The sequence below is a fragment of the Magnolia sinica genome, chromosome 1, assembly GCF_029962835.1.
Source record: "Magnolia sinica isolate HGM2019 chromosome 1, MsV1, whole genome shotgun sequence".
Classification (NCBI taxonomy): domain Eukaryota; kingdom Viridiplantae; phylum Streptophyta; class Magnoliopsida; order Magnoliales; family Magnoliaceae; genus Magnolia; species Magnolia sinica.
In genome coordinates this window covers 111,031,695-111,046,834 of record NC_080573.1, presented here as the reverse complement: position 1 = coordinate 111,046,834, position 15,140 = coordinate 111,031,695, and the positions used below count along the sequence as shown (strand labels likewise).

The following is a 15,140-nucleotide window of genomic DNA, read 5'->3' as shown; positions in this document are numbered from 1 at the left end:
GCTAAGGGGTGAACCTTTTGACAAATTCTTAATGTTTGGTTTGTTTTGATTCAATAATAGAGATTTGAATGATGAATTTTAATTGATTATTAGTTTGGTGAAAGTCGTTGATCTGTAAAATCCTTTGATCTATTGTTAACTACAAGTATATTCGATGCTTGAAATTCCCTGTGATCAATTGCTTAGTTCTTCATGCTTATATCAATCATTTGAGATTTACATCTTTGTTGGAAATTATAAATTGAATTAATTGTTCATCTTCCAATTGGGACAAATCATTATTTGATTCCAATTGAGTTATAAGGTTGAATCAATGAATCAAGCATTATGGATTGATTAAAAAGGGATTTTTGAAGTCTTAGGTTTATCTTATTATTGTTTTAAGCACTTTAATTCGCTAAAGCGAAAATCAACTTCCTTCTCTTCGTTCTACTTAGTGTTTTTATTCTCGGTCCCTATGGATCAACCTCGGATTCACCAAGTACTTTACTACTTCGCTACCTGCACTTGGGTGTACAATCTAATAGTTGTAGTAGTGTGTGACCCAACTTACCTAGTACCACCCAGAGTGAGACCCACACCAAAACCTCTAGGGTGTGGAAAGCCCATTTCCACCCTTCAGAGGCTTTCTATTTTCAAAAACCTTTGGGACAGAGAAATGCCATTTCCATGCCCTAGAGAGTTCTCCATTTCTGTACTTACATCGACGGATCCTCATACCCTCAACCTCCACTAACAACTTTTCAAAAACTCTTATATCACTATTTAGATTATCAAGTTAGCTTTCTAACAAGCCTAAAATTGACCCAATCGAATCTCTAAGCATCGAGATTTAATCAAATTGCCAAAAGACAAACAATCAGGGCTGACATTTCCAAAAAAAAGGCCTATCCTCCATGTTGGTGTTATGTGCCCTATAAAGCCAATTTGACTCGTCTGATAGTTTTGTTGATTGGAACTTGGTCATTAGTGACCTCTATGATTAATTGAACAAGGCCATAAGTGATCCACTTTTCTATGTGCTTTGTTATTAGTTGCGATGGGAAACTTAGAAAAATTAATGGGTTACAGGGATTCCCTATGCATCTCTTTTGTGCCTTGGGGAAAAAATGCAATGGACATAATGGCCTAGGTAGGTTATTGGAGAGTTGATGTTCCATATCTTTAAGTACCCAAAATTTCCCATGACCATCCTAGGCTCCTAATAGCTCTAGGCAACCAGTAATTTGCTTATAGCCATCCTTTGTGATTTGAATCTATGATGAGCTAGGCTGGATTAATCTCCACAATTGGGCATTCAATTGCCGACACCCTACTCACATAGAGTACAGATGTTCATTTGTTTATCGAGGTCTAGATATAGGTCCGATTGAATATGTGTTGGAGGGATTGCATCAACACCTAGCAAAGAGTATTGAACATGCTTGAATTGAATCGACTTGATCATTCACGAACTTTGACTTTTCCTCAAACCCAAAATTCCAAAGGGACTTCAAGGGCTTTGATATTTTATTTTATTTGTATTTGTAATTTATTTTATTTATTTATGTATTTATTTTGAAAGGTTCTTCAAGGGCTTTGATACACCTTTTGATGCTACATTAGTGGCTGACACATAAGTATCATTAGTTCTCATGTTAAGATTCAATTGAGACCCAATCTAGTTCAGAAAAGAATCCACTTGCCACCCAAGACTAAGCTTAATAACTAGATCTAATCCTTTGGATGCTCCATCAAAGCTCAAAATAGTTGGAAAGCACCATCATATGCTTTCAACAGGTTTTATGGAGGTTTTGAACATTGGATTGCTTATTTTCAACATAGATTTGCTTTTATGAAGCTTGATGGAAATTTGATGGTCTGATCTTTTAATGTCCAATTTTGAGCCTTCCATTGGGTTTTGAGGCCTGAATTGGTTGCCGCAGAAAAATGTAAAGGCACGGTCTATTTGTTTGTGGAATTGTGGATTAAGCAAATGACAGCCCTTTGATGTTGTAGGGCATTACCATAGTCCGTAGGGTAGCAAAGCACCATAATATGTGCAACACAAGCCCTAGAGCTCCCCCTATGAATAGATGGACCAGCCCTAAAATGTCATGCCTCTCTCCCTCCCCCTGGTGACATCCGCATGCATGGGGAGAGAAGAAAGAAAGAGAGAAGAGAGAGTACTCCATCTCTTCTCTATTCCCTTCATCTCTGCAGCCCTATAGTGCAAAAAATTGATGGGTTTGTTTCTATTCTTTAATTAGGGATAGATCAATGAGAGACTTTGATTTGTAAATGAATGACATTGATCTCCTACATCAAGAATCTCGTGACATTAAGGTATGATCTAACCTGTCAATATTAGATTTTAGAACTTTGTATTTTTTTTTTTAAAGGTAAATTTGTTAATATTTAGATGGGGATTGATCCTTAATGATTAAAATATGATTTTCCAAAAGCTTCTATGATTCCGTCCTAAAAAATCGCAACACTCTAAACCCCATATCTCCCAAACCAATTTGAATTTTAACCCAAACCAAAACCATTAGTTAGCCCTAGTAAGTCAACTTTCTAACAAATAAAAAAATAAAATAAATAAAAACACCCATTTTTTAATGCAAGAGTGTTGAGCTTCGATCGAACTCTAAAACATGCGCAATCAAGAAAAGAGACAACCCATGTATGAAACAATGTGACAATTTCCAACTACAGCCCAGAGATAAAAACCCAAACCAAATTACTTTTTTTGTATAAATTCTTTGACCAAATTTTAACTATTTGACCAAATACAACCTAGATAGATCATAATCATCCATACTGCTACATAATTGCCCCAATTGAGCATGTTGCTAGTAGAACCAATAGGATCATGCCATTTGTCAGAACTTATTTAATTCTATCAAAACTCATAGGAAACCTCCTAGAAAGCCTAAATTTATTCTATTTCTTGTGTCAATTCAATCAAACACGAGGCCACAAGTGTTATCAAGGGCCTATATTCGGATTTCATGCCTGTGTGTGTGTATGATGTGCAAACATGCCAAAGTCTACTCGGCTCAATGTTTGATTGAACCGCCGATGCCCCTCGCGTTGAGTCAAAAACTGATTAGAGACTGGACACGATGATCCAACTATCCTCTCAACCACCGATTGTGATTATTGATCAGGCGATTTGTGAAAAGGTAGGGGTTAGCCCTTCCAAATGGATTCTTTTTGCCTTGTGTTAATGGACTTAAGGACTTGTTCTTTCAACAGTACTTTAGCTTGATATTTCTCAAATGAATAGGGATGAACGGATAAACAAAAGATGACTAAACAATGTTGATTTTATTAATGTTTGAATGTATGGCCCATTATAATCGACAAAGTATCAAACAACCAAACAAATAAAATAAACGAGAGATAAATACCTGATTCATCTATCGAAACAGACGATCAAGGCGAATGGTCGGTAGGATGTGACTAGATTGGTATGATCACCTTAATCGAAACTCAGTTGATCACGATCCAACAACTTAAGGTTGTGGACATTTAACCTCCTCCTATGATATTGTAGTGGGAGCCACCTAAGAAAGATAAATTGAAAAGTAGATAGATGTGTTTAGCATAGGGCCTCGAGCTCTTCTTCATATTCTCCTTTTATAGCTTGTCGAGACAGCAAAAAGCTCGCTAGGTTTCCTTACTGATCTTGAATCCTTCGCGTTTACAACGCGCTTTCCGTATAAGAAATTATCATGGACGGATCCGAAACCACTGGCTTTCTAGGATCTTCTTCTTATAGTTGATCCCTTCATGGAGATCTTCATGGCCCACTAATTGGATTCGAGATCAATCTGGGGAACCTCAAGGGCTAATTCTCGACCTGAAATCGATCATGGTCACTCATTTGATCGGACTCTGTCTCTTCTGCTCAAGGGGTTGGATGGTCCAAATCAAATAACCACTTGCATTTAACCATATCCACAACGTGATGGTTTGGAGTGCTGGAGAGGATAAATGGACATGATCCGCATGATATCAATCTCTTATCAAAGAAGGGTCAAATCGAATCTTCCATCTAGTTCTCCCATTTTCTTGATTCCAATTGAACCATGGCCACATGATCGGGTCCTCAAGCTCTCCCATTCCTTGTATTCCGATCAGTGTATGGCTTGGGACCCGATCTAGCCGTTGTCCATTTTCTCCTGATTTGGGTCCAAACCATAACCAGATTTGCTTAGATACTAGTCCGATCTCTCGATATTCGGAAACTTCTCGAACGTACGAACTCTTTGAATGTGTCTTGGAAGATCTCCCATTTTGGAAGGACTGTGAGAGATGGCTTCACCAAGTGTATCATAGCTAGATATGTGATAAGATCCATTCTCTCAGTGGGTCTTTTATAAATGTGATGGGTATGCTACCTTATTAATTGACACGTTAGTCGTGGCCAAGTGGCATTAGCTGATTTGTTCTCCTAAAGGCACGTGTAAGGGTTTGTACCTGCACATTAATAACAGAATGCATAGCGCCAAAGTAAGATCAAGCAAAGATACTCTCGAGTGTGAGTAGGATTTCTGCCAGCACTAACCCTCGTAGTGTTAACATGTGGTGGCCTTTCATTGGTCCACATCAAGGCGCCAAAAAATGGGTGTAAACACTATCTACCCCCATACTTTACCTTCTTGTCTTTGCATCAACAACCCACACCATGCCAGTTGTCATCTATCTAGAACCCATTCTACCCTTCAAAGAAAGCCTTTAAATGGCATAATCCCCTTGTCATCCATCTTTAACGCTATAAATGGAGACACCCCTCACACAAGATAGTGGTCTTGATCATAAATTTTCATCCTCTTTTCTTTTTTCTTTTTTATTGTTAAATGAAATGATTTTCTTCAAAAAAAAAAAAAAAGGAATGCAAAAGCCTACAAGGGAAGGGCCCAACAAGAAAGAGCCCCAAGAAAAGACAAAGGAAAAGAACAACAAGCTACGTTCTACACAGTGCAAAACTTAGTAAGATGGTTAAATTTCCATCACATAGTTAAAATATTTTTCCCTTCCAAAAGCCCTTTTACCCCTTTCAAAAATCATAAAAAAAAATAAAAAAATAAAGAAATAAAAAATAAAAAATAAAAATCAGAACAATTCACCATAGGAAATTGGAAGAAAAGGAAACATGGCTCTAGTTTGGGAGGCTAAGGAAAACTCCCCTTCGTAAGAGGCTAAGAAGTATGATAAACTAGGCCCAAGATCCATGGGCCAAGGCCAGGCCCCACAACTAGCCCATGAATAAAGGAGGCCCAAGCCCCCTATTTAGATAAGTAGCTAGCAAAATCAATCGGCTAGCTATGCAATAATCAATCAATCAAATCTTCTTAAATGCATTCTTATCCCTTAGTCATCTCTTTATTACTTTTCCATTTTTTGCAATAAGTCATTGGTTATCAATGACATTATGAACCTACCTTCTTTGTATGTCTAAGAAGCTGTTTAAGAGCCTTACAAGGTATTCAAAATCGGTTACGTAACGACCGTTAGCCATTACGTAACAGTAACGGTCATAACCGTTACGCGTTACGGGGTCAAAATAGCCGTAACGGCCTCATAACAATCATGTAACAGTTTTTTCAAAAAATAAAAAAAGGGCCGTAACAGCCAATATGGGGGCCATAATGGCTGTTACGGCCCGTATCATAACGGTAACAGTGGTGGCCGTTACGGCCACCGTTACCGTTTTGGAACACCTTGGCCTTACATGAGTAGTCTTAAGATATCTTTGAATGGAATAAAAGATCTAGATCGTTTCTTCTACTTTGTTTGTGGTTCTCTTGCTTACATTGAATGTGCCTACATTTTGGTGGATCATTCTCATCAGCCAGTTGTGCCAAAGTACGAGCAAACAACTTCTGAACCTCCTAGAAAAGGAAATTTACTAACCTCCTATTATACTTAGTTTCTTTCTTGAATTTTTAGAAATTTGGCATAGATGGCCCTCCAATAAAGATCATAATCATCTAAAGAAGATGGAGCTTTTGTGACAGCAGCATCACATTTTCCACCCTTTATTTTTATTCCCCTTCTTCTCTCATTCATTTTCTTCTCTATGGTTACGTACACTCACCAGGCTGAAATCTCCACTTGCAAATTTCATTTCTAAGCACTAGCAGAGATCATGTTCTTCACAGTAGGGAAGGGTGAGTAACACCTTCCCTATCACTGTGGTCCTTATGCAAAGTCTCTCGGTTCAAGAGCGAATCGGAGTCACTTTGCAAAATTGTCTCGTTTAAAAAGAAAAGCAATAAAACGTAGATCATGGGTTTCTAACCACCCTTTGTCTTACAAAATTCTTAGAGGCAACTCCATTTTGAAAGGATTTTTAGGAATCAGGATCAGGAAGTGCAGATCTTTCTGTAAGACTATTCCAATAAATACCAGTGAAAGCAGCTGCCTGATTACAAGTCACCACAATGTAAAACTTTGTGGCATACCGCATATGCACATTAGAGTCTGGAACATGCTTCATTATTCATTAATCTGCAAGATCATTCGATATTTGCAATAAGTGTTATATTTGGAAGATCTTAAGTGGGTATGGTGTCTAGGACACAGGGGTGCATGGCAAGGATTTAAATAGCGGTTTTTGGAGCGCAACTCACCTGGGGACCAAAAACAGCACAACTTGCCCTGACTCGTCTGTTTTGAACCCTTATTGGTTGGTTTCAGTCCTGTATTGGTCTGGTGAATCGTTTTGTTGCGGACTGAAACCGACATGACCAGGACGATACCAAATCGATCAGATTATGCAGAAATCCATGGTGCATAGAAGCATGTATGTATGAGTGCATTTCACACGAACCAAACAAAAGGCTAGTTACGGACCTTTCGCTCCCATACGAGCTGTTCTTCCAGTGCGGTGGAGGTAGTCAATCTAAATCACATAGAAACAATAGATTTTATTCTTTCATCCATAGCAGAAGAAGAAAAAGGAGATAATTCAGATGTATAATTAGAAACTTCAACGAACTTCTTGCAAAAAACTTACAGAGTTCAATGGAAAGTCAAACATGATAACATGATCAACATCCAAGTCCAGTCCTCGAGCAGCCAAGTCTGTGCAAACCAATGTGGGGCAGTCACCATCTTCACTCTTAAACTTTTTGAGATTTTCAACCCTAGAATGAGAAACAATTCTCGATATATCAGCAAGATGAAAAAATCAAATTAACAGTTAGCATCCAATATACAATCACTTTGCTATCATCTTCACCAACATGTTCTTCACTTTTATGCAATCGAACTCATTGAAGCACTGAATAGGACATTAGAGAGAGGCTAGGCAGGGAATGATGTAGGCCCTTCTCAAACCTAGGTGGTGTTCGAAGTATCGGTATCGCTACGAGTTTCATTGGCTAGGGATATGGAAACAATATCGATACCGCTAATAACAGGAAATGCGGGAAAACATGGGAAAAATAGTAGAATTTTCAGTGAAACTTCAAGAGATGCTAAAATACACATATTTGCATATTTAAGAATAAATTTTTTAAATATGTGGTGGCGTTTGAAGTATCAGTATTGCTACAAGTTTTGTTGGCTAGGGATATGGAAACAATATCAATACCGCTAATAACAGGAAATGCGGGAAAACATGGGAAAATTAGTAGAATTTTCAGTGAAACTTCAAGAGATGCTAAAATACACATATTTTCATATTTAAGAATAAAATTTTGAAAAAAGAATGTATACATAATAAGTTTTCATTTAATGAAGGCTTAAAAGCATGTGTCGTCATAAGAAACAGTCTAACCATCCCATCGATCCCATCCAACTATCCAATCATCCATCCAACAATCCATCGGTATTGCAGAATATTGACAACTCACGACATTTTGCCAAGAAATCATTAACAACTGAAAAGGAAATGAAAGAATCTAGTCTTGATATCGCGCATGTTACGATATTGATAATATTGAGATATTATCAATATTAGCAACGACAAATAGAAAAATGCACGAAATAATGTGCTCATAAAAAAATTGTGATACAAGTGTCACGGCATCACCTAGAATTTACACAGTCGAAAATATTGGCGATATCGATACATTGGCAATACAAGCGATGCCTAGAATTTACACAATTGAAAATATTGGAAATATAGATACATTGGCGATACTTAGTACATTGCTGATGCCTGGAATTTCTAATACTACCGGTGTTATTGGTATCGCTACCATTGTTATCAGTATCACCAAGCTAGAGATAACGATAATATCAGAGATATTTCGATAATATCAGAGATAATTTAAACAATGGGTGCAAGGCACATTTTCTCCACTAGAGTTAGTTTTAAAGTTCATGGAAACAAACAAATTCTAGGATTTCTGCACATCCAACCATGAGTAAATGCATGCAGGCTGCAAATTTCTAAGAGAAATAACATACACAACAGAATAGCGTACCATCAAGCATTGGTCAGCAAGAAGATATCATCTTCCATAAGCCAAAACAACCCAACAAGCATACATTCACACCTTAATGTGGCAAGCAAACTGATGCAGGATGCATGCATGTGGATAACGGTGAAGTGAGATCAATCAGCAAATTAAATTAAACAATCAAAATCACAAATACACCAAAATCATCAAATATCTCAAGAATCCAACAAAAAACTATGAATGGTCTAAGCCACAATCAAGAAACTACGCCATGCATGATCATTGAATACTAGAAATTAAGATCTAATGGATGTAAGAACACCCAAATAGCATAAGAATAAGTCTATTTCAAAGAGAATGACTATTACTACCTACGGTTTGCTCGATTAGAATGTAGGCTAACCTAGGGTTAAACGAATTTGGGGAAAAGGTGAAAATAGGGTTTAAACGGTTCAATTGGCTTAGGTATTTTGGGGCTTGGGCCTTACTTGAGGAGAATTAAGGATTTGAGAGGTTGGAGGATTTGGGTTTTAGGTTAATTAGGGAAATTGGGATTCTAGGGTTCGGAAGATTTTGAAAAAAATTGGGAAGTAGGGAATCTAGGGTTAGGGTTAGGGTTAAGGTTTTGGGGTCCTCAATGGTTGGGTTCAATTTGGGTTGAAATCGGATGATGAAAAGTTGAAGAAAAATATGATTAGGATGGTTTTGGATGGGAAGGGAAGAAGAAAGATGAAGTTTTTGAGAAAAGACCTCTTTGTGGATAGAAATGAAGAGAAAATGAAGATGATGGATGTGAAGCCCCATACCTCCGTTGAATGGGGAATGCAATCACACCACACCCAAGCTCAAAATCACATGGAGTATTCTCCAAATCACATGAAAAAGAGAAAACACAAAGTTCTTTTTTCGAAAAAAGACTTTTACAAAAAATCTCTCAAGAAAGAATTCTCATTAAAAAAAATATTCATATCTCAAGTAAAACATAAAATAGTGACAAAAACTACTTAAAACAAATAAATCTAAACTATCTTAAACTATTCGTGGCTAACGAGGTAGTCCGCGATCAAGAGTGGTCTAAAGGCCCATCGTGCGTGATCCAACGGTCCGATCGATGTGTGCACTCAATCCAACGGTCCAGACTCCTAAAAAATGCAGCCCACATGCATCTTCCTAGTGTAGGGTCTTCGAAGATGCATCAAATGCGTGTGGTCTTCAAAACAGGCTACTCGGGCCCAAGTAGTGGTCATCCATCCAAAGGGAAACTAGTGATGATCTCCTCCTCCTCTAGTAGACCCTGAATGGTGCTCTGATGTCCACATCACAAACCATGCTTCTTACATTCACTGCAAATCACATCCCAAGAAGCCTTTCTCACATTATAACTGAATCTTACATGCTTTGACCTTAAAATTTAATAGTGGCATGTTTGTGATGCCATCATGTCCAGATGCGTCCCACAAAGCTACCTATGCTACTCCCATGCAGATACGGGTGTTGGGCAAGGATGCCTAGGTGTTAGCCCCAAAATCTCATGGTATAAGGACACCACTATGGATTTAATATTTTACTATTTTGTTACTGATGTAAGTATATTGCAACATTTTTTTAAAGGGAATTGATATCTAAACCCACCATCATTAATATATCCACCCTATTTCTTAGTGTCCAACAACATGCTTGGTGAACCACCTTTTAAATGCGGCAAGACGATCTCCATCTTCCTTGTCTGCCAATTCTCGAACCCTCTAAGCCTTTCTCAAACCCTTTCTCCTTTCTCATTGCCATAGCATCAGGCACTACTTTCATGTTATCCCAAGATTTTCTTTTGGTCATTTTTGCCTGAGGGTATGCACTCGAGAAACTCTCCCCCATATATTTGCAACACTGTCATCGACAGCCAGTTTTCCTATATCATTGTGCATGAAATCTTTGCTTTCCCTCATCGTCTCTTTCTCCCAAGCACTGATCAGATTACCTCCCAAAAATCAGTAACAATGCGAGAAAAAACTCCAATCCCACTCGGAGACTGCTCAGTCACCCGAATGTTGAGGCATCTGGCACTTCCCATGATCTGCCGTGCAGTCAGGTGTTAATGATCTCACCAACAAGAAGGCTGATCAATTCCAGTCAGTCACCAGTACTGACAAATGGGAAGCATTGGGCATAACTCCTCGATCCATAGTGAAGAGAAGGTGTTGTTTAGCATCATTGCGTTAATGACAGGGAGGAATGGCAAAAGTGACCAGAAAGTTTTGCTGGAGGGCGTATTTTAAGACCTGATTGATGCAAAAGTAAGAGAAGATGAGATTGGCATGCCAAAATAACAATGATAATAATAATACACAGCTAATTGTGTAAAAGCAGACTGCCTTTGATAAATAACCAAAAGACAATCACAATATGAACTAAAACTATAGAAGGCACCAACAAAGAACCAAAATAAATAACAGGTTCTCAATGCACACATGTATGAATTGCTGGGGAGTATGACACCAAATCCTCCATGTCACCTAAATGTGGAATCCACTTCATAAGCCTATTTTTGTGGGTAGCACTATCTGCAGATAGTCATTCCCATTTTAATACTTGAAAAACAGCATTCATAAAAAAGGAGAGAGAGAGAGAGAGAGAGAGAGAGAGAGAGAGAGAGAGATTACACCTTTGTTCTGCTGGTACCTCCCCATGGTAATTAACAGTAAAAATTTGATTTTCTGTGAGAAAGTGATCCACAGCACGACTAGAGTTCAGAGTATTACAAAAGACCATCACCCGGTTTCCCTTTGACAAACTTGGCTCAAGAACCTATCAAGACACTATCCCATTAGGGGAATATAATACATAAGGTAGAAACATATCTGATCACCACAGCATGATAAAAGCAATTAAAAGCAGAAAATACATTAGTTATTACTTCATTTTCCGGACGTAGATTGCGTCCTGCCCGGGTCGGGACGGACTCAATCTAGGCAGGGGCTTTGCGGGCCCCACCATGATGTGTGTTTTATCCATGCTATCCATCCATTTTGACGGATCATTTTACGGCATGAGCCCAAAAATGAGGCAGATTCAAGGCTCAATTGGACCACGCCACAGGACGTAGCGTTGATAATGATGCCCACCGTTGAAACCTTCCTAGGGCCTACAGTGATTTTATTTGCCATCCAAACTGTTCATAAGGTCACATGGACCCGGATGAAGGGAAAACACAAATATCAGCTTGATCAAAACTTCTGTAACTCCCAAGAAGTTTTTATTGGTGGGCATTCAATCCCCATTGTGTGGTCCACTTGAGCCTTGAATCTACCTCAATTTTGGCACATGCCCTAAAATGATCTGTCAAAATGGATGGACGGTGTGGATAAAACACATTGCCGGGACCAAGTTCATCCTCGCAAGGTAGGAGACAATTCACATCGTTATTTCCCCTTGTTTGGTTACAACCACTGTTTTAAATATCGACGATATCGGCCAATATATCCCACGATATATCTTGTATCCCATATGTGCAATACGAAACACATAAGCAATGCCGATATATCCTACATGTTCGATTTGGTGAGCATTTTCAATTTCCAATCCCCTTTCTTGTTGAAATTATGTTAAATCAGTGTCAAATGATTACATATCCATTAGTTCTTCATGTTTTGCATGAAAAATTATGGAGTTGGAGCTTTGATTTCAATATCCATTGGTTCTTCATGTTCTCCATGATTTTTTCAAAATTTTCCTTCAACCAGCAGTCAATTGAGACTAATTTTGAAGTATTTACTAGTATTTGATGAAATGATTATCACAGGCACCTTAATTTTGAAATTTGATTGTAGGTGGTCCGAATTGGGGAAAATTAGAAAAAAATCAAAATCAAAATTTCCCTAATTTCTCTCAAATTGCTTGCAATGTTGCACACCAAAGATGAAATCAAGCATGTATGAGCACTGATCTACTGATTTGTTAAGTCCTTGTCATTTTTAAAAAAATAAAAATAAGTTTTAATTAAAAATTATTTTTTTTAAAATTCCCAAAATTTCCCTTCAACCAGCTGTCAATTGAGACTAATTTCAAAGTATTTAGGAGTGCTTGATGAAATGATCATCGCATACACTTTAAATGCTATGCATTCAATTTGAATATAGTTGCATTAGTTCGGTCAGACAACACATGTCTTAAGACCCTATATAAATGAAACCTATTATGTGCACTTTTTTTAGATGTTATGATTGTGTATTGTGGTCTTTTTTAACAATCTCTAAAGTTTCATTGAAAAATTCAACTATTTTCCCAACGTTTCCTCATGTTTCCCAAAAAGTGCGATAAATTACCCGATATAAACGATATATCATGTACGATAACCGATACGTATCTGTATCCCAAGGATGCGATATGTAACACGATACTTATATTTTGAACACTGGTTACAACTAGTACAAGTACGAGCAATTCCCTACAAGGGTGCACAAAGTCATCATAGATGTTGGACATGATTGCATGCAAAAGATTAATTGATAAAATCAGAAGTACATAGAATGTTAACGTACATAAACAAACAACGCATTTCTCGTGTTGTGCTACTATTTACTACCATCATGAAACATATGGTAGGTTGACTTTACATTAGCCATTAATTAGTAAGTGAATGCACGCAAAATGATCACTCAGCCTTGTCTGAGTATCATGAATTTAGCCACGTACACACTGGTTGTCCAATGCATGTAGCCTACGTCACTTCTTAGCATAGGCAAGTTGCAAAAACTAAAGTGTCTGTGTAATTTGATTGTAAGGAATTCTGTAGCATGGGCAGAGCATCTATGAGTCCACACCATAACAATACTCTCAACAAATCGGCTTTCAAGAGGTGCCCTCCTCAACTTTAATATATGTTGCACAAATGCAAGCATAATGTTCAGCTAGTGTTGGCATGTACAAGCAGATCAAATCATAAGACCATTGAATGGCTATACACTGACCTGAAGCAGTGACTCCAGCTTGTTTTCAGTGCCAGAAAGTTTGATAAAATCATGTCGAGCAGATGCAATCTTCTTATGCAGTGTTGATGTGCGCAAGTGGATTATTCCTTGAAATTCCTCATCAACCAACTTTTGCACTGCCTGCAGCACATGGAGAATTCGAGTCTAAAACCAGAAAGATGTAAAAGCATAATGATACGAATTAAAGCATGTGCACAATGTTTTGGTTATCAAAGGATATTTCAGCTTTTTCCCCCTCTCAACATATACACCAAAGCAAACATAAAGATACTGCTGATTACCCTGTTAATACGAAGATTCTTAAAATAAAAGTGAAAAAGGAAAGTTATTAACATCCTCCCGCTTGTAAATAGAACACCAGTGCAAGGATTGCATATGGTACAAAGAGAAATATAAGGACTGCATACAGAATTGGGTGTGTACAACCACCCACAGTCACCCAACCACCCACCCACACACGCGCCCACGCGCGCAGGTCAATAATAATCTCAAAGCCAATGGATATCAGGAGAATAATCTGGAAGCAAATGCATATTTGCAATAAATGTTAAATTTTGAAGGAAAAAAAAAAAAGCAACCATAACCAGTGTTCGAAATATCGGTATCGCGTTACGTATCGCACCCTTGGGATACGGATACGTATCGGTTATCACATGGGATATATCGGTTGTATCACGTAATGTATTGCTATTGTTGGAAGCAAGAGGAAACATTGGAAATTGGTCGATTTTTTCAATGAAATTTCAATGATTGTTAAAAAAGACATCAATATACACTTTCAAATCAAAACATTACAAAAAACAAGTACACATGATAGGTTTTCTTTGTATGGGGTCCTAATCTATGCGTTGTCTAACTGAATTGATACAAGTAAATCAAAAGTCTATTCATATAATTTATAAGCGTAAGAAGACATGTGGAAACATAGGCAATACATTCAAAAGTAAAAGAAGAATCACTAGATTAAGTTACATGCATGTTTGATTTTGATTGTTTTTCAATTTTCTGCAACTCTGTCCTTCTCCTCCAAATCTCGAAATTGAAGCTCCCAATTCATGATTTTTCATACAAAACATGAAAAATCATGGATTTGTAACAATTTGACACTGATTTAACATGATTTATAGAAAAAATGATCGGAAAAAAAAAAAAATGCTCACCAGATCGAACATGGGGGATATATCCCACTACTTGTGTGTTTCGTATCGCACAGGTGGGATATGAAATATATCGGTCGATATCGTCAATATTTAAAACACTGACCACAACTACGCATCATCATAGCCTTATCCCAGCTATCTGGGTTGGGTTTGTGGATCCTCCTATTTCACATCATCTGCCATCTAAGGTTCTATACTCTGTAAGTATACAAGCCTTCATACCCTACTCAGCATCTCAGGCCTAGTCCTTTCAGGTCCTTAGCTGTCAACAAAGTTCTCCGCCTTATCATGGCCATCTTTGGCTTTCATAGCACATGTTTGCAGAACCATCTCAATTGGCTCCCCACATCATATCTCCCTACTAGAGCTACTCTTAGGATACTTAAAAAAGAAAAGAAAAGAAAAGAAACAAAACCAAACGAAACAAAATTGAAGGAAGATGTCCTCATTCATGATTAAATCCTTCCTGGTATTTCCACACATCCATCTCAAAATTTGCATATTTGCAACATTTGTGATCTGCTCACATGGCATCCTCATTGCTCAACACTGTCCCACATAGTCTAGAAACTATGCATATTGATCCCACTTAG

At 37.8% G+C, this 15,140-nt stretch overlaps 1 protein-coding gene across 1 annotated transcript in view; it reads right to left on the bottom strand.

Annotated features, from left to right (window-relative positions):
* LOC131253969 (DEAD-box ATP-dependent RNA helicase 39) overlaps positions 1 to 15,140 on the bottom strand; it is a 34,083-nt gene that overhangs the window by 4,630 nt on the left and 14,313 nt on the right. Inside the window, exons 5-8 of the mRNA XM_058255048.1 lie at positions 13,367 to 13,507; positions 11,062 to 11,204; positions 7,010 to 7,139; positions 6,847 to 6,895 (exon numbers count right to left, since the gene is read on the bottom strand). Coding sequence (XP_058111031.1) covers positions 6,847 to 6,895; positions 7,010 to 7,139; positions 11,062 to 11,204; positions 13,367 to 13,507 — 463 coding nt within the window. The remainder of the gene's footprint in view (positions 1 to 6,846; positions 6,896 to 7,009; positions 7,140 to 11,061; positions 11,205 to 13,366; positions 13,508 to 15,140) is intronic.